This window comes from Gallinula chloropus (genome assembly GCF_964237585.1).
Source record: "Gallinula chloropus genome assembly, chromosome: 28".
NCBI lineage: Eukaryota > Metazoa > Chordata > Aves > Gruiformes > Rallidae > Gallinula > Gallinula chloropus.
Window position 1 is genome coordinate 1,141,379 of NC_140113.1, and position 17,075 is coordinate 1,158,453.

At 63.6% G+C, this 17,075-nt stretch overlaps 2 protein-coding genes across 2 annotated transcripts; both read right to left on the reverse strand.

Moving 5' to 3' along the window:
* Positions 1-1,741: 1,741 nt before the first annotated feature.
* Positions 1,742-4,314, reverse strand: SHD (Src homology 2 domain containing transforming protein D; the record flags this gene model as incomplete). Its single annotated transcript, XM_084276423.1, has 6 exons — positions 1,742-1,928; positions 2,125-2,244; positions 2,672-2,810; positions 3,078-3,290; positions 3,414-3,510; positions 4,063-4,314. 6 exons carry the CDS (start codon positions 4,312-4,314, stop codon positions 1,742-1,744), a joined length of 1,008 nt encoding a protein of 335 aa, XP_084132549.1.
* Positions 4,315-5,410: 1,096 nt separating this feature from the next.
* Positions 5,411-13,409, reverse strand: YJU2 (YJU2 splicing factor homolog). The gene is made up of 8 exons (XM_084276244.1): positions 13,364-13,409; positions 11,532-11,632; positions 11,112-11,256; positions 10,409-10,543; positions 9,886-10,067; positions 8,783-8,903; positions 7,362-7,527; positions 5,411-6,260 (listed from the first exon to the last, which is right to left on the reverse strand). The coding sequence occupies exons 1-8, from the start codon at positions 13,385-13,387 to the stop codon at positions 6,175-6,177; spliced, it is 960 nt and encodes a 319-aa protein (XP_084132370.1). The 5' UTR covers positions 13,388-13,409; the 3' UTR covers positions 5,411-6,174.
* Positions 13,410-17,075: the final 3,666 nt, after the last annotated feature.

Genomic DNA, 17,075 nt, shown 5'->3' on the forward strand with positions numbered 1-17,075 from the left:
TGGGGATGGGGATGGGGATGGGGATAAGGATGGTGATGGGGACAGGAATGAGGACAGGGATGGGAATGGGGATGGGGATGACGATGGGGATGGGGACAGGGATGGGTACAGGGGACAGGGACATCCCTGACTGCTTTCCCCTCACCAGCAACACCTGGCAGAGGATTTACTGGTAAGTGTGTCCCCGCTGTCCCCTCCATCCTGGCAGCCACGTGCTGGGGTGCCAGCGGTGCTGGGCGGGTGGCCCCAGCTGGGTGTGTTTGCAGGGCTGCTGTGGGGCCTGGTGGGAGCCCTGGGGGGCACAGCCCTCCTCATAGTGCTGGGCTACATCACCTACCGGTGCTGCCGCAGGAACTCAGGTAACCCCCTCCTTAAATTCCCTGTACCCCTTTGCCCCCACCCTACCCCATGCCCAGACACCCCCGTACCCACCTGCCCCATGTACCCCTCTGCCCAAACACCCCTGTGCCCATTGTCTGTCTGCCCCTGCTGCACCCCATCTGCTCATCAGAGCTCACCCCAAGCACCTCCCAGGGCTGGGGGCACCCAATGGGCCTCGCTGGGGGATCCTACAGAGGGTCCCCTGGAGCTGCCTGCCCCCTGTGCCATGTCTTGGGGGACAGGGTTGGCCATGGCCAACCCTGCACCCCTCCAATGCCTATTCCCCACCCCCCCAGACTCAGACATCTACCTCAACATGATGCCCCTCTCAGTGCAGACCTCCAGGAAGGAGGTGCCACCAACCACAGAGAACTGCTTGTACCAGGAGGGGCTGCAGCGGGCCCGGGGCCCCCCCCAGGACCCCCAGCCCTGAGAGTAGCCCCCAATGCTCAGCTTGGGGGAGGGCACACCCCTCCCCAGCTCTCAGTTCTGCAGGAAACCCCCCAAGAAGGTGTATTGCAGCATCCTGCCACCCTGCTTGCTGTCTTCTTTGCAGCGCCTGCAGCACCCACGCCACGGCATCCGGTCCCCCCCCACCACAGCACACCCAGTGTGGGTCTGCCAGGAGGCAGCAGGTCCCCTCTTGGCCCCCCCCAGCTTCAGGGACCCCGCTCTGCGGTCCCATAGCCCCGTTTCACATCAGCACCCAGCACAGTAGTGCTCTCAGCCACACAGGAAGCCTCTGCTCCCCCAACGGGGCCGGCACCTTCATCCTCCCCCAAATTTGTGGGCAAGCTTGTTGACAACAGCTGGCCTTGAGCAGTGTGTGTGTGTGTCCCCTCCACCCCTCCTGCACTGTGCTTTGGCCCCAAAGCCAAGTTGAATGGGGGCTGGGAGGGGAGGTGCATCCAGACACCCCCTTCCCCCCATCCCCACGCTCCTGGAGGGGTGGTGGGAGTGAGCGGAAGGGCAGGACCCCAGGTGGGGTCACCATCCCTCCCCCCCTCCCAGGGCACCATAGAGTCCACCCCAAGAGGGACCAGATCCCTCCCCCCCAGGCACCATAGAGTGCACCCCAAGAAGGACCAGATCCCTCCCCCCCAGGCACCATAGAGTCCACCCCAAGAGGGACCAGATCCCTCCCCCCCAGGCACCATAGAGTCCACCCCAAGAGGGACCAGATCCCTCCCCCCCAGGCACCATAGAGTCCACCCCAAGAGGGACCAGAGCGTCACCACGCCCACGCGTCGCAGAGCGCACAGTTGGCTTTTAATGGGGGGGTCCTTTTGCAGCAGGACTGGGGGGTTGGGGGGTGGGGGGGTGTGTGTTTCACAGCTTTTAGGGGGAGGGGTTTCCCCAGTCACAGGGGCTGCGCAGCCACGGGGTAGAGCAGGGAGAGGTGGCGGGCGCCGCGGACGGGCAGCGCTCGCGCCGTGTAGTGCCGCACGGCGTCGGGCACCGAGGGGAAGGCGGCGCCGGCGCGGCCGAGCGTGAAGTGCTGCTCCCGGGTCCGCGTCAGCTTCACGTGCACGAAGCCATGGCTGCTCCTGCGGGCGGGGAGGGGAAACTGAGGCACGGGGGGCACCGCCGCCCACCCTCCCAAACACCGTGCTCACAGCACAGACCCTCTGCCCCAGCACCCCTCCCACTCAGGTGATACCCCCCACCACCACCACCACCAATGCCTGGGGTGTCCCCAGGGCTGTACCTGTGTCCCCACCGCCCCGCTGTCCCCAGGCTCACCTGAGTGAGAGCGAGTAGTCGTCGGGGCTGGTCTCACAGTCGCGCACCAGGAAGCTGCCCTCGCGGCACAGCGCCAGCAGCGTCTCGGCGCCCGCCCGCCCAATGGGGCCGTGGTACCACCTGCGTGGTGGCACGTGGACATGTGTCACCCTGGCACACCGCATCAGCCTGGCACACAGCATGTGGCATCACCCTGCTACCCGGCACTTGGGGACCCCAGGACCTGTCTGCACCGTGGGGCACGCTCTGCGGCACGGGGGACCCCCTCTGCACCCCAAAGGGACTTGTCTGTGCCAGGGGGGCCACCTTTGACACCATGGAGACTGACTATGGCACCGAGCACCCAGCCATGCCAAAGGGACCACCCATGGCATCACAGCCCTGTCTGCCATGGGCGCCCACCCATGCCATGGGGCACCCAACACCGCAGGGACCCATCTTTGGGGACCCTCCACCCCAGAGGGCTGCCTCTGTGTGTGACAGGGCAGTTGGTGCCACCCCATGGAGGGGACACACCCCCTCCCCTTTCCCCCCCTCCCCAACTCACGTCTGCTTCTCCAGGGGCAGCGAGGTGTCCACGTGCCTGGGGCTGGGGGGGCAGCTGGGCCGGGTGCCTGCGGGGGGCCGGGGGGGCCGGGGCAGCTGCCGGGACAGGCTGGGGGAGCGCTCGGGGCTCTCAAACTGCACTGCGGGGACAAAGGGGGGGGTGTCACCCCACTGCAGGGTCCCAGCACCCTTGTCTGCTGCCGGGGGGCACCCAGTGAGTGGGGCACCAGCTCTTGGTGCCAGGGCACAAGGAAACATCCTCGATGTCCCCACCTCTGCCTTGCTGTGGTGTCCCATCACCCCTGTCTGCCCCCCCCAGCTCCCCTCGTGTGGGGGACCCATGGGTGCTGGGGGACACGGGGCTGGGGCACCTCAGGGTGCCACCCAGCACCCCGGGGTGCTGTCACCTGCGAAGGCCCGTGAGATGTGATCCTTCTTCCACTCCCAAGGCTGGTCGTACTCATCGGCCGGGCGCTCGTCATCGCGGGGCAGGCGGCTCTCCCGGGTGGGGGGCACCCCTGGACCCTCCCCTACCGTCTCCCACTCCTCGTAGGGGGTGTCGTAGAGTTGGGGACCCCGCCGTGGTCTCACCCGCCGGCCTTCACCCTGCCGTGGGCACCCTGGGGATGGGCAGGGCTGGGAGATGCAGCAGGACCGGGACAGGGGGGAGGCATCGTGGCCGTGGGACCCCCGCAGGGCTGGGTGCTGGGGGGGGGGGGGGGGGTGTCCAGGGTGTCACCCACCTGTGGCCTCGCTGGGCTCCTCCTCGCAGCCACCCTCGGGCGCTGGGTCCTGCTCCCCCTCGAAGGGCTCCGAGTACTCGCTCTCCCCAGGGCCCTGCAGGTGGGTGCCCTGGGTGGGATGGGACCCCCACTGCTCCCCCCACCCCCCCCGGCCCCCAGGCCTTGGGTCACCACCCCAGAACCCTGCAGGCTCCCCCGGGGCCCCACCATGGCTGTCCCCAGCCCCTTCCCCGCTCCCTCCCACTCAATCCCTTTGTCCCCCGACCCCTCTTCCCTGTCCCCTTCTCCCAGTGACTCCCCAGCCCCCCCCCCCCCCAGTTCCCTTTCCGGGTGCTCCAGTGCCCCCCCCCCCGACCTCCCCTTGGTTCCCTGTCCCCAATCCCCTCGGTCCTTCCCCCAGCCCCTCTCAGTCCCCACCTCACCCCCCCCCGTGCACCCCGGTCCCCTCAGCCCTTGTTCCCCGACACCCCCCCCTTTCCCCCGGCTGCCCTACTCACACCTCTCCGGTCCCCCCGCTTCCCGCTCCCCCGTGATCCCGGTGCCCCCCCCCAGCTCCCCGGTCCCTCCACCGCCCTCCCCGGTGCCCTGCGCTTCCCTCTGGGTCCTGCCCGGTGCCCCCCCCACCCCCCCGGTACCCCCCATCTCCTACCTGCTCCAAGCGGCGAGGGCCTCCCCCCGGCCCCGCACCCCCGATCCGCACCAGCCGGTGCCGAGGGGAAGCAGCGGGGCCGCGGAGGGCAGAGCCGGGGGCAGCGGCGGCGGGGGGAGCCCCGCTCCCGGGGCCGGTACCGGGGCCGGTGCCGGTGGGGCGGCGCTCACCGCCGCTGTAGTCGGGCTGGGGCGGGCGGGGGGGGGAACGCCGGGTCCCCCGGCCCAGGTACTCCCGGAGCCACTTGGCCATGGCGGGGCCGCCCGGCACCGGGACCGCGGGAGCGCCGGGACCCCCCCGCCGCCGCCGCCGCCGCCGCCGGGAGCCGCTTTGTGTCGCCGCCGAGCGCGGCGCGGACCGGAGCCCCCGGCCCCCCCCCCCAACCCCCCCCTTACCCCGCGCCCGCCTCGCCGGGGGGCACCGGCACTGGGGGTGGGGGGGGGGGGGGACCAGCGAGGAGACAACGCGGGCGGGGCGGGGGCACCGGGACCCCGCGGGGAACCCCGGACACCCCCCCCGTGTGTTTATCACTGGGAGAAGCGGGGGGTGGGTGGCACCGAGCCCCCCCCCGCCAGGGGCACAGCGGCTCCAGGACCCCCCCCCCCCCCCGGCCCTCGGAGAAAGATGATGGGGGGTGCTGAGTATGGGGGTTTTGGGGAGCTGGGGGGGACATGGAGCCCCCCACAGTGCAGGTCATCAGGGGGCACAGGGGGGGCCTGACTCTCCCTCTGCTGCGGGTTTTGGGGGACCCTGAGATGGGGGGGGACACACACCAGCCCTCTGCCCCCCCCAGCCATGCCCCGACATGGCTCCTTGTATTGTCTCTTCCCAGAACAAAGGTCCCTCCCCTGGGATGCTGGTCTGATGCTGGGGGGGGTTGTGTGGGTGCAGGAGAGTTGGGGGGGTGTCACATTTGGGGCAGCAGGATGAAACTGGGGGGGGACCCACTGGCCTAGGGGCCCCCCCACTTCACCAGCCCCACAGAGCAGCTCCCAGCATTAATGTTTGAAGAGGCTAATTACAGCACACGTGTGAGAACTGCTAATTGGGATGAGGGGTAGGGGTGTTACTGCTCTCAGAAATGCCCCCCCCAGCCATTGTGAGGCTTCCACAATGAGATAATTAGCAAGAAGCTAATTAGGGAGGGGGTGTGCGCCTTGATGAGGAGGTTTGGTCAGGACAAGAGCAAGAGCCCCAGACTGAGCCCTGGTTGGGGCAGACAGACACCCCAGGGTGGGACAGACCTCCTGCTGGGTGTCACCAGGGTGGGGGTGGCCCCTGTCAGCCCCACAGGGCTCCTGTACTAAAATTATTGCTCCGGAGAAGGAAGAGGCACCTGGATCCAACACATCCCATTTATTTGCAGGTTGTGGCTGGTGGCAAGAGGGAGTCTGGGGGGGGGCTGAGGACAGGGCAGCCCCACCCCTGCAGCGTGGGGCTACTGGAGCCCCCTCCCCTAACAGGACAATGGGGAGGGGAAGTCAGGCTCACCCCCCAAAGGTGGGACCTCAGCCCCACAGTGGGGGCAAAGAAGTGGCAGTGGTGGGTCCTCCTGGGGCAGAAGAGGGGTGCTGAGCTCCCACTGTCCCCCTGCTCTGGGCAGGGACACAGGCTGGGATGGCAGATGGGCCCTGAGGTCCCTCAATTGCTGCAGGGGTGGGGTCAGTGAGCCACAGACCCCAACCCAGGCCCAACCAGCATGGGGGGTACAGGCAGCAGGCACAACCAGCATGGAGAAAACATGCTTCCCAGCCACCCCTGCTGTGGCTGCAGGGTTGGGACATAGCGTGTTCTGGGGCTGCCTGGAAGCTGGTTTGGGCACAGCCAGCCTAAGACAGCATCAGGGCTTGCCCCTGAGGAGGAGGAAGAGGAGGAGGAGGCCACCCACTCCACTGATTCATCCCTGTCCCGTCTGTGGCTGGGGCCTCGTCACTGCTGGAGGATGGACACACGCCCTGGGCTGGGCAGGTGAAGATGCTGGGGCTCCAGATGGTCTGGAAACCCCACTGGGCCTGAGGGCTGCCATGCCAGCTCCGTGCAGGGCTCTGGGGAGCAGCTGCCATCAGTCAGGAGGGAGGGGGGAACAGCCCACGGTCCCTGCTGGGTCGCTCATCAGTCACTGGCAGTGTCCTCGCTGTCCGAATACGCCCCCAACAAGCTGAGAGAGGACGTGGTGCCCGTTGCTGTGGGAAACGAGCCTGGAAGCAGAGCAGAGAGAGAGAGAGAGAGAGAGGGGAGAGAGCACACACACCCTCAGGTAAGGCCATCCCCAGCACCCCCAAACCCTGCTGGCCCAGTGCAACCAGCCACGTGGAAACACCAACCAGCCTCAGGGCTCCAGCTGCTTGAGGCTGCAGACAAGGCAGCTGGAGCCTGAACCCCAGCACTGCCCCAGCCCCCAGCCTGAGGGTTAAACTGGGTGGGCAAGGAGACCCCACTCCCTCACAGCTGGAGCCTCCTGCTTGGGCTTTGTGCCAACAGTGAGGTCAGCCCAAGGGCTCCAACCCTCCCTTCTGGCTCCCACACCCCCTGGGAGATGATTTCAGGCACTGGAGAGGAAGGAAGGAAGGAGCCAGCTCTTGGGTTTGGCCAGAGGAACTGACAGCTGTGAGAGGCAGCGTGGCAGGCAGGATGCTGCAGCATGGGCAGCTCCTCCAGCCTAATTTGGCTGAACAGACCCCACCAGGAGCAGGTGGCTGGGGAAAGCATCCAAAATGGGGTGACTCCTAGAGCTGTCCTTCCTCAGGGACCCTGAGGGCAGAGGGATTTACTAAGCCACAGGCTGAGGACCAATCAGCCCAGAATCTATCAATTCCCCAGCTCCTTCCCCAAACCCACACGTCCTCTGGCTCCCAGGGCAGTGAGGGATGAGGTGCTGGGGAGCCTTTCTGCTTGTTTTCACTTCTGTACAGCTTCCAAACTCCACCAGCATGGCTGGTTTTATAACCAGCCCCCAAACCCAAAGCAATTCTCTTGCTTTTCCATTCTTATCTCACTGTTGTGACGCTCCCCAGCATCGTATCAGCGCCTGGAGACCCTGTTTTGAAGCTTCTGGCCCTGACTGTCTCTCTCCAAGGCCTTGGCTTACCACCAAGGGCTGGGAAAGGACTTCTGCTCCATCAGGAAACAGGGACAACCCCCTGTTCTTACCCCACCACGGCCCCACCTGTTCCTACAACAAGGATTTGACCCAACAGCCTTCAGACTCCAAAGACAGAGCTGAAGGCCACTTGGGTGCTGCCAGAACCCCTCCCCAATGCCCCAGCTCAGGCCACCCCATCCCCACCCCGAGCAGTTACCAGTGCTGGCTGCTGTGCCTTTGTTCTCTGTCCTGTCAGCCAGGGCAGGACCTGGCTTCTGCTTCCTTGCTGTGACCAGCCCAGCTAACTGGGCCTTGGTGTTCAATTTGCCCACACTCCTCTCCCAACTCTCAGTCTTCAGCTTCTTAATCTGAGGCTGAGGGTCCTGTGGAGCAGAGCAGGGGTGTTAGGGTGCTTTGGTGGGAAGACAGAGGGATTGGGGGAGAAAGAAGAGCGGTTAAAACAGCAGCACAAAGCACGGGAGAGAGGAGGATAAGCTGCTCAGAGGAGCCAAGGAGGGTTCTTCCCCCACAGCAGCTGGCACAAGCTAAACAAACAACAGGGATAGGCAGCTAAACGGCTGCAAAACAGCGCTCAGGGCAAACGCTGGCTGCCTCTGACAGTGAAATCTGGCCCGGGGACGCCCAGGAGCCAGATGCATGCGGCACCACCTCTGCCAGCCCAGCCTGCGTCCCTGCAGGTGGTCCAGCCACCGAATCCAGCTCCCTCCCCCTCCCCGGGGCGTGAGGATTACTGCCGGGCCAGGGAACACGGCTCAGCTTAACCCCAGCCCAGTTCAGAGCCACGGCAGCGGCAGCTTTGATTCATCCAACCGGCCAGAGGTCCCCGCAGACACGGATCGACACGGGGAGCGGCGGTGCCGGGTCCTGTCTGCGGGGATAATCCCTCCCCTGCGGGTGAAAGCCCTTTTGTTCCCTGTGTTTCCAGCACGGACAAAAGCAAAGCAAAGGAGAGGCTGTCCCAGGCTGCGGCTGGAATGTTAGAGAGGGCTGAAATGGTGCCTGAAGCACGGCCAAGGCAAAGGAGAGCCCCCTGGGTTTGGAGCTGAAAGGGAAGGCGTGTCCTGAGTGAGGATGGGGGCAGCGTCCCCACAGCCCTTTGTCAACAAAGGCGGTCTGAACATCACCCGGGCAGCCCTGGCTCCTTTCAGCCCAGCACACAGGGACACGGGCTTTTCTGAGCTGCTCAGGCGTGACAGGGGTGAGGGCTCTGGCACTGCAGGGAGGGAAGAGACAACACACAACCCAGCGCGGTGGTTTGGGCCAGGGGAAGAGATCAGAGTCACACAAGGGTGGAAAAGACCTTTAAGACTGAGTCCAACCATTCCCATCCTGGGCTAAACCAGATCCCTGAGCACCTCATCTCCCCTTTTTTAAACCCCCAGGGAAGGTGACTCAGCCCCTCCCTGGGCAGCCTGTTCCAGCCCTGACAACTCTGCCAGGGAAGAACTTTTCCCTCCCATCTGCTCTGCCCCTGCCCTGGGGCAGCTTGAGCCCATTGCCCCTTGTCCCATCTCCTGTCCCCTGGCTGAAGAGACCATCGCCCACCTCTCTGCACCCTCCTGGCAGGGCAGGGGAGGTGGGGAGAAGGTGGGTGGAAGAGGCTCTGCCCCAACTCACCTCCTGCAAGATGTCTGTGGGTTTAATTCTCACCACGGGCCTCGTCCGTGGCTTCCCAGGCTCCTCATCCGAGTCGGAGTCGACCAGCAGCCGGCGGTTCTGGGCCTGTTCCAGCATCGCTCTGCGGGGAGAAGGGGCCACACAGGGAGGGTCAGAGCTGGTGCCGTTCCACTGCCACACCAAGAGGCACTGGGCACACACCACACCTGTGCTGTGAGGGGAGCTGGGACTCAGGAGCAGCGTGGGGAGGCTGCACCTTGAGTGCTGGGTCCAGTTCTGGGCTCCTCACCATCAGAAGGACATTGAGGTCCTGGAGTGAGTCCAGAGAAGGGCAACCAGGCTGGGGAAGGGGCTGGAGGGCAAATCCTCTGAGGAGCAGCTGAGGGAGCTGGGGGTGTTGAGCCTGGAGAAGAGGAGGCTGAGGGGAGACCTTCTCCCCACCTCCACTGCCCTGCCAGGAGGGTGCAGAGAGGTGGGCGATGGTCTCTTCAGCCAGGGGACAGGAGATGGGACAAGGGGCAATGGGCTCAAGCTGCCCCAGGGCAGGGTCAGAGCAGATGGGAGGGAAAAGTTCTTCCCTGGCAGAGTTGTCAGGGCTGGAACAGGCTGCCCAGGGAGGGGCTGAGTCACCTTCCCTGGATGTGTTTAACAGAGGGGAGATGAAGTGCTCAGGGATCTGGTTTAGCACAGGATGGGAATGGTTGGACTTGATGAGCTTAAAGGTCTTTTCCAGCCCTGTGATTCTGTCATGGGATCCACCTTCTCAGGTGCTTCTGAAGAAGCCATGTTCAAGTAGCACCCAAAGGTTGGTAACACAGATCTGCAGCCTCAGCAGGTGCAGGACATCTCTCTCCACACAAGGACACCAGATCTCTCCACCAGTGATACCAAAACCCCTCCTCACCTCCACAAACACTTTGAGGTGGCAAACAGCCCCTGATCTCCTCCCAGCCCTCCCAGGGCTACAGATCACCCATACAGCTCCTGTGAGCTCAGGCTCCTCAAGCAGGGTCCCCTCTCACCCTTGGGGTGCAGAGGGAAGGGCAGGACACAGCCCAGTGTGGCCAGTTTCACACGCCTGTGAATGCCTCCAGCCCACTCACTTCATCTCCTGCTCATCCTCCTCTTGCTCCTTGCGCTTCTGCTCCTCCTCATACTCCTTGTACTGCTTCAGCATCGCCTCAAAGTCCACGTTTGCCTGGCGCTGGTTGAGTTCCTTCAGCTCCTGCAAGTTCTCCAGAACCTCCATCTCCAGCTTGGAGTCCTTAGTTCGGTTCTCCAGGACCTGGGTGACCAGAGGGAAGTCAGGCTGACATGAGCAGAGCCCACTGACAACCTCCAACACACCTCCCCAGCCAGCACAGGGCAGGAAGCACTAAGAGGTTCATCACCAGCATCTTCATTTTGGGGTCTTTGTAGAACAGGAAAAACTGGGGCAAGATGTAGAGAGTTCCAGCACAGGAGGAAACCTCCTGATGGCAGAGAGTGGCTCCTGCCTCTCTGGAACACAGCAATGCCCCAGGAGCCCAGAGAACTAAACCAGCAGCTACAAAGTCACCTGTACTGGGAAAAGCCAGTCAGGGCAGGAGGGGGTTGCTTGCTGCAGAGGAGGGCACATTCCTGTACCTTCATGGGATTGTTGAGCTCTTCCTCTTCCCTCTCCTTCTGCATTCTTTTCTCCTCTTCCTCCAAGAGCTTCTCAGCTTGGAAGTTGCGAGTGGCACCGTGCTCCATGGTGTAGTCGGTGTTCTCAGGGTCTGTCTGAGGAAGAAACAAGAAGGGAGCAGAGAAACAGGAGGGGAATCACCTTTTTAAGAGGGGAGATAATGGCAGGACAAGGGGGATGGAGTGAAGCTGAAGGAGGGGAGGGTTAGATTAGATGTTAGGGGGAAGTTCTTTCCAGAGAGAGTGGTGAGGGGCTGGAAGGGGCTGCCCAGAGAGGGTGGGTGGGTGCCCAATCCCTGAGGGTGTTCAAGGCCAGGTTGGATGGGGCCTTGGGCAACCTTGTGTAGCTCCAGGCCTGGAGGTTGTTGTCCCTGCCTGTGGCAGGGGGGTTGGAGCTCTGTGACCCTTGGGGTCCCTTCCAACCCAGACCAGTCTGGGATTCTATGATTCTATGAAACCAGCAAAGCCATTGTTTTAGACTGGGACAATCCTCCTGTCCAGCCATCCCATGGCTGCTCCCAGGGCTGCTTCCCAATTTCATTCCCATCACATCACCTCACAATCACCCACAGGCTTTTGCACGGGCTCAGACCAGACCTTTGCTGGGGGGATACCCCACCCCCAGCCCTCAGAGCCTCCCCAGAAAACACAGAAGCACTTTCACCTTGAAGGTGATCTCTGCCAGGCAGCGTGTGCACTTGATGTAGAAGCGGAAGATGGGGAGCCCCAGGTACACCTCGTTCTGCACCGTCTCCTTACGGGCATTGAACTTCTTCCCTTTGTAGATGTACTCCCCACAGGTCTTGCAGCTGGAAAAGGAGAAGGAAAAGGGGAAAGTTCTTTCCAGAGAGAGTGGTGAGGGGCTGGAACAGGCTGCCCAGAGAGGGGGTGGGTGCCCCGTCCCTGGGGGTGTTCAAGGCCAGGTTGGATGGGGCTCTGGGCAACCTTGTGTAGCTCCAGGCCTGGAGGTTGGTGTCCCTGCCTGTGGCAGGGGGGTTGGAGCTCTGTGATCCTTGGGGGTCCCTCCCAAGCCAGTCCAGGCTGGGATTCCATGATTCCCTGTGCCCAGCACAGCCCCTCTTACCGCATGTTGAAGGGAGCCATGAGCCGCACCACATACTGCCGGTCCTTTGGGAGTTTGAGCTTTGGGATCTTAGCAGGATCAAAGTCTGGTGGGTAGTATTTCTAGAGAGAGAGAACAAAGAGGGGTGTGTGTGTGTGTGTGTGTGTGTGTGCTGGGCCCAGCCTCACCTGCAGCAGCAGGAGCCATGGCAGGCTGGCTGCCAGCTGCCACAGCATCCGCAGGGATCAGCTCCACACAGCAGCAGCAGCCAGCGTGCCCCCCACTCAACTGGCTCAAGGGCCAAACATCCCATCTCCCACTCCCCACCAGAGCCAGGCACTGGGAGGGCTGGCAGGGGGGCTGTGTGTGGGGGTGTGTGTCTCTATGGCCTTGGCCATAGGGCCCCAAACTCCTGCATGATTCAGGGCGTCTCCCACCCCTGCCAAGGCCATTCCCCAAATGCTGTCAAGAGCCTCAACCCAGGGAGCTCCAGCCCAGCTGCCCAGTCCCCTCAGGGACCCCTGTCCAGCTCAAGGCCTCCCAACTGACCAGGCCTGGGGACCAACCTCAGCAATCAGGTCACCCTCCCCAGACCCAGCTCGGCCTGCAGACCCCCACAGACCCCCCACACCCCCTCCCCAGGCCCAGCTCGGCCTGCAGACCCCCCACACCCCCTCCCCAGGCCCAGCTCGGCCTGCAGACCCCCCACACCCCCTCCCCAGGCCCAGCTCGGCCTGCAGACACCCACAGACACCCCACACCCCCTCCCCAGGCCCAGCTCAGCCTGCAGACCCCCACAGACACCCCACACCCCCTCCCCAGGCCCAGCTCGGCCTGCAGACCCCCACAGACCCCCCCTCACCCCCTCCCCAGGCCCATCTCTGCCTGCAGACCCCCACAGACCCCCCACACACCCTCCCCAGGCCCAGCTCGGCCTGCAGACACCCACACACCCCCTCCCCAGGCCCAGCTCGGCCTGCAGACCCCCACAGACCCCCCCCCGCCCCCTCCCCAGGCCCAGCTCGGCCTGCAGACCCCCCACAGACCCCCCCACGCCCCCTCCCCAGGCCCAGCTCGGCCTGCAGACCCCCACAGACCCCCCCACGCCCCCTCCCCAGGCCCAACTCGGCCTGCAGACCCCCACAGACCCCCCACACCCCCTCCCCAGGCCCAGCTCGGCCTGCAGACACCCACAGACACCCCACACCCCCTCCCCAGGCCCAGCTCGGCCTGAACACCTCCAAAGACACCCCACACCCCCTCCCCAGGCCCAGCTCGGCCTGCAGACCCCCACAGACCCCCCACACCCCCTCCCCAGGCCCAGCTCGGCCTGCAGACCCCCACAGACCCCCCACACCCCCTCCCCAGGCCCACCTCGGCCTGCAGACCCCCACAGACCCCCCACACCCCCTCCCCAGGCCCACCTCGGCCTGCAGACCCCCACAGACCCCACACACCCCCTCCCCAGGCCCACCTCGGCCTGCAGACCCCCACAGACCCCCCACACCCCCTCCCCAGGCCCACCTCGGCCTGCAGACCCCCACAGACCCCCCACACCCCCTCCCCAGGCCCAGCTCGGCCTGCAGACCCCCACAGACCCCCCACACCCCCTCCCCAGGCCCACCTCGGCCTGCAGACCCCCACAGACCCCCCACACCCCCTCCCCAGGCCCAGCTCGCCCTGCAGACCCCCACAGACCCCCCACACCCCCTCCCCAGGCCCACCTCGGCCTGCAGACCCCCACAGACCCCCCACACCCCCTCCTCAGGCCCAGCTCGGCCTGCAGACCCCCACAGACACCCCACAACCCCTCCCCAGGCCCAGCTCGGCCTGCAGACCCCCCCTCGACTCACATTCAACACCTTCCGCTCCGACATGGCTGCGCCGTCCCTCAGCCGACGGCACCTCCCGGCACCTCTGCCCCGAGCCGCTCAGCACTTCCGGGAAACCAGCCCCGCCCCTCCCCGCCGCTCATTGGCGGAGACAGACGCTGCTCGCCTCTCATTGGCTCTCCCTGTTGTCTGTCAAGGAGCTCCGCCCCCCCCCCCCCGCCGCCCCCTGTACACCCACAGCGGCCCGGGGGGAGGTTCCGCCGGGCTGGTCCCCGGGGGCCGGTCTGAGGGGCTTGGGGCGTCCGGGGGACTGGGGCTCAGCCCCTTCTGAGCCAGGCGGGGTGTGGGGCCCGGCGCTGCGGCTCCCGATGCTCACACCGGGCTGGGGAACGGCCGGTTTGCCCTAAAATACCCTCAAGCGCCGTGTGCTGGTCGCCTTCTGGCTGCGGTTTGGCCCTGGCTGGAGGCTGGACGCCCGCCCAGCTCTGGGGGGGCTGCGGGGGGGGCTTCCCGCCCCTCTGGGGATGCAGCAGGGGAGGCCCAAGGTGGGAGGGGGGGACACATGGCGACCCGCCCTCCACGGGGGCCATTGGCCGCCGCGGGGTCGCGCCGCCATCTTGGAAGAGGGCGGGGCGGCCATCTTTGAACCGGGCAGGGAGGCGGGCAGAGCGGCCTACCCGTCGCTGAGGGGGGAGAGGCGGGGGGGGGTGATGCCGCCCGACCCCCGTGGCCTGGGTAAAGCAGACCGGGATGTCTGCTTGCCACGTCAAGCCTCAGGTCCCAGCTGTGCAGCGTAAGAAGCGATGGGCAGAGCTCCCCCCACACGCTCTGCCTGACACACACACCCTGGGGGGTGTCGCTGCCAAACCCTCTGCCAAAGCCCAGCAAGCTGCCCTGTAGCCTGGAATCAGGGAATTCCAGCCTGGGCTGGGTTGGGAGGGACCCCAAGGATCACAGAGCTCCAACCCCCTGCCACAGGCAGGGACACCAACCTCCAGGCCTGGAGCTACACAAGGCTGCCCAGGGCCCCAGCCAACCTGGCCTTGAACACCCCCAGGGATGGGGCATCCACCCCCTCTCTGGGCCGCCCCTTCCAGCCCCTCACCACTCTCTCTGGAAAGAACTTCCCCTGATATCTCATCTCACCCTTCCCTCCTTCAGCTTCACTCCATCCCCCTTGTCCTGCCATTATGTCCCCTTTGAACAAGCTGATTCCCCTCCTGTTTCTCTGCTCCCTCCAGGGACTGGGAGGCTGCAATGAGGTCCCCCCACAGCCTTCTCTTCTCCAGGCTGAACCAGCCCAGCTCCCTCAGCCTCTCTCCAGCCCTCTGATCGTCTTTGTGGCTCCTCTGACCCCTCTCCAACAGTCCCACATCTTTCTTGTATTGAGGCCCCAGCTCTGGCCACAGGACTCCAGCTGGGGCCTCAGGAGGGCAGAGCAGAGAGGGACAATCCCCTCCCTGTCCCTGAAGATGCTGTTTGTGCCTTTGATACCTTTATTGGGAAATGCTAAAAGTCTCTATGCAGATCAGATGCTCCCCCAAACCCCAGCTAGATAATCTTATCAGGCCTAATAACAGAAGTGATGGGTGCAATTTAAGAGTGCAAAAAGCCAAGCTGGTCAAACCCAAACCCTTTAGGAATCCATCTCCAGTAAAGTCAGGAATGCTGGTGAAATGCTGCTGCACACCTGGAAGTAACACACCAATAGCTGTGTGGGATTGAGTTGTCTTACAAACCCCAAAGAGTCAACATGAAATGAAAAACCCCACCCAAACACACTCCAAACGACATCTGTAGGTACTTCCATGCTGCTTAACCTCCACTAATCCTAACCTTCATCTCTTGGACACATGAACCAGAACAGCCAAGGCAGCTCAGATGCTCCATCTGCTGAATGAACTTGAGAATATTGAGACAGGAAACCCCCCAGCAGGAGAATGAGCTGCCCAGGGCAAGGTTCAGATACCCCAGGACCCACCAACCACCCTGCCCACAGTCCCCTGGGAAAAGGGGAAGGGGGGGATCCTCCCTGTAGAAGACTTAAAGGCAGCTGGAGGAGCAGATCTATATTCTGTGATATAGGTAGAGAGTAAATATTGTCCTGAAGGCTGTGGAAAGATAACTAATTAAATGTGGTAAAGATGCTGTTGTAGGAAGTTACATGTCTTAGATTTGTACAAAAAAACCCCCATAAATTAGTACAGGGTTATAACCTGATCCCAGGGACAATGAATGAACCACATGGATTCTCCAGGAACGATGTTCTAGGTGAGACAGAAGGACAAACAAAAGGACTGTCCTCAAGGACCCTCCAAAGACCCTTCTCAAGGACCCTCCAAAGACCCTTCTCAAGGATATCTCTGTATGCAAATAGGACACTGTAAGCAGGTAATCTTGATGCTCTGACTGAAAAGCATAACAAATCTAGATGAGCCACAAACAACAGAAACCAGTTCCTGGCCTCAGAAATTACAAGGTACCTAAACTACAGCCCTCCTAAACTTGGACTTGAGGCTTTCCTAGCCCAGGGAACAGTCCTGCCAGCCCCCTGTGTCATTTCTCACCTCTACTTGCCTTCACATTCAAACATGCTAAATGTCCAGCAGTGGCTCCCAAACCAAAGGAGCCAGGACTGAAAGACACAGCTGGCCTGAAAGCTCCCCAGGGAGCCCACCAGCAGCCCCTCTGACCCTGGGGCTCAGGGCTTCCCTTTGCCAGGGAACAGCCCTACCAGTGCCCTGTGTCATTTCTAGCAGCACTCACTTCCCCACACGCGGGTGCTGCCGCATCACAGAATCATCACAGGGGTGGGAAGGGACCTCCAGAGCCCATCAGGTCCAACCCCCTGCCAAAGCAGCTCCCTGGGACAGGTCACACAGGTCGGTGTCCAGATGGGGCTGGAATCTCTCCAGAGAAGGAGACTCCACACGCCCTGGGCAGCCTGTCCCAGGGCTCCCTCACCCTCACTGGGGAAAAGTTCTTCCCCAGGTTGGTGTGGAACTCCCTGTGCTCCAACTTGAGCCCATTGCCCCTTGTCCTGTCCCCACAGACACTGAAAAGGGGCTGCCCATTCCCCCTGCATCCCATGCTTAAGATATTTATAGACATTAATTAGATCCCCCCTTAGTCTTCTCTTCTCAAGACTGAACAGCCCCAGCTTATTCAGCCTCTGCTCACAGGGGAGATGCTCCAGGCCCTTCAGCATCTTCACAGCCCTTCTTGCCCTCGCTGGGGTGTGGGGCAGAGCTGGGCACTGCGGTTCACGTGGTGCAGCCACAGCCTGACGATGCTGCTGGTGGCTCCTGGGATGCAGCTTTGCACCCAGCACAGCCCAGGGACCTGCAAGGACCCACATCTGAGGGTGTCCCAGCAGCGGCCCTGGGCTCACAGCCCCATGGAGCAGGAGCTCTGACCAGGAATGCCCCACATTTTGGGGTGAAACCTTGGCTGTCAGGGAGCTGTGCAAGCAAAGCCCCCCCAGGGGGGGCCCTGCCTGCAGCAGCTCAGCATCTCACTCCCCGGGGGGGCCCTGCCTGCACCAGCTCAGCATCACTTCCCGGGGGGGCCCTGCCTGCACCAGCTCAGCATCACTTCCCGGGGGAGCCCTGCCTGCACCAGCTCAGCATCACTTCCCAGGGGGGCCCTGCCTGCACCAGCTCAGCATCATTCACCGGGGGGGGCCCTGCCTGCACCAGCTCAGCATCATTTCCCGGGGGGGCCCTGCCTGCAC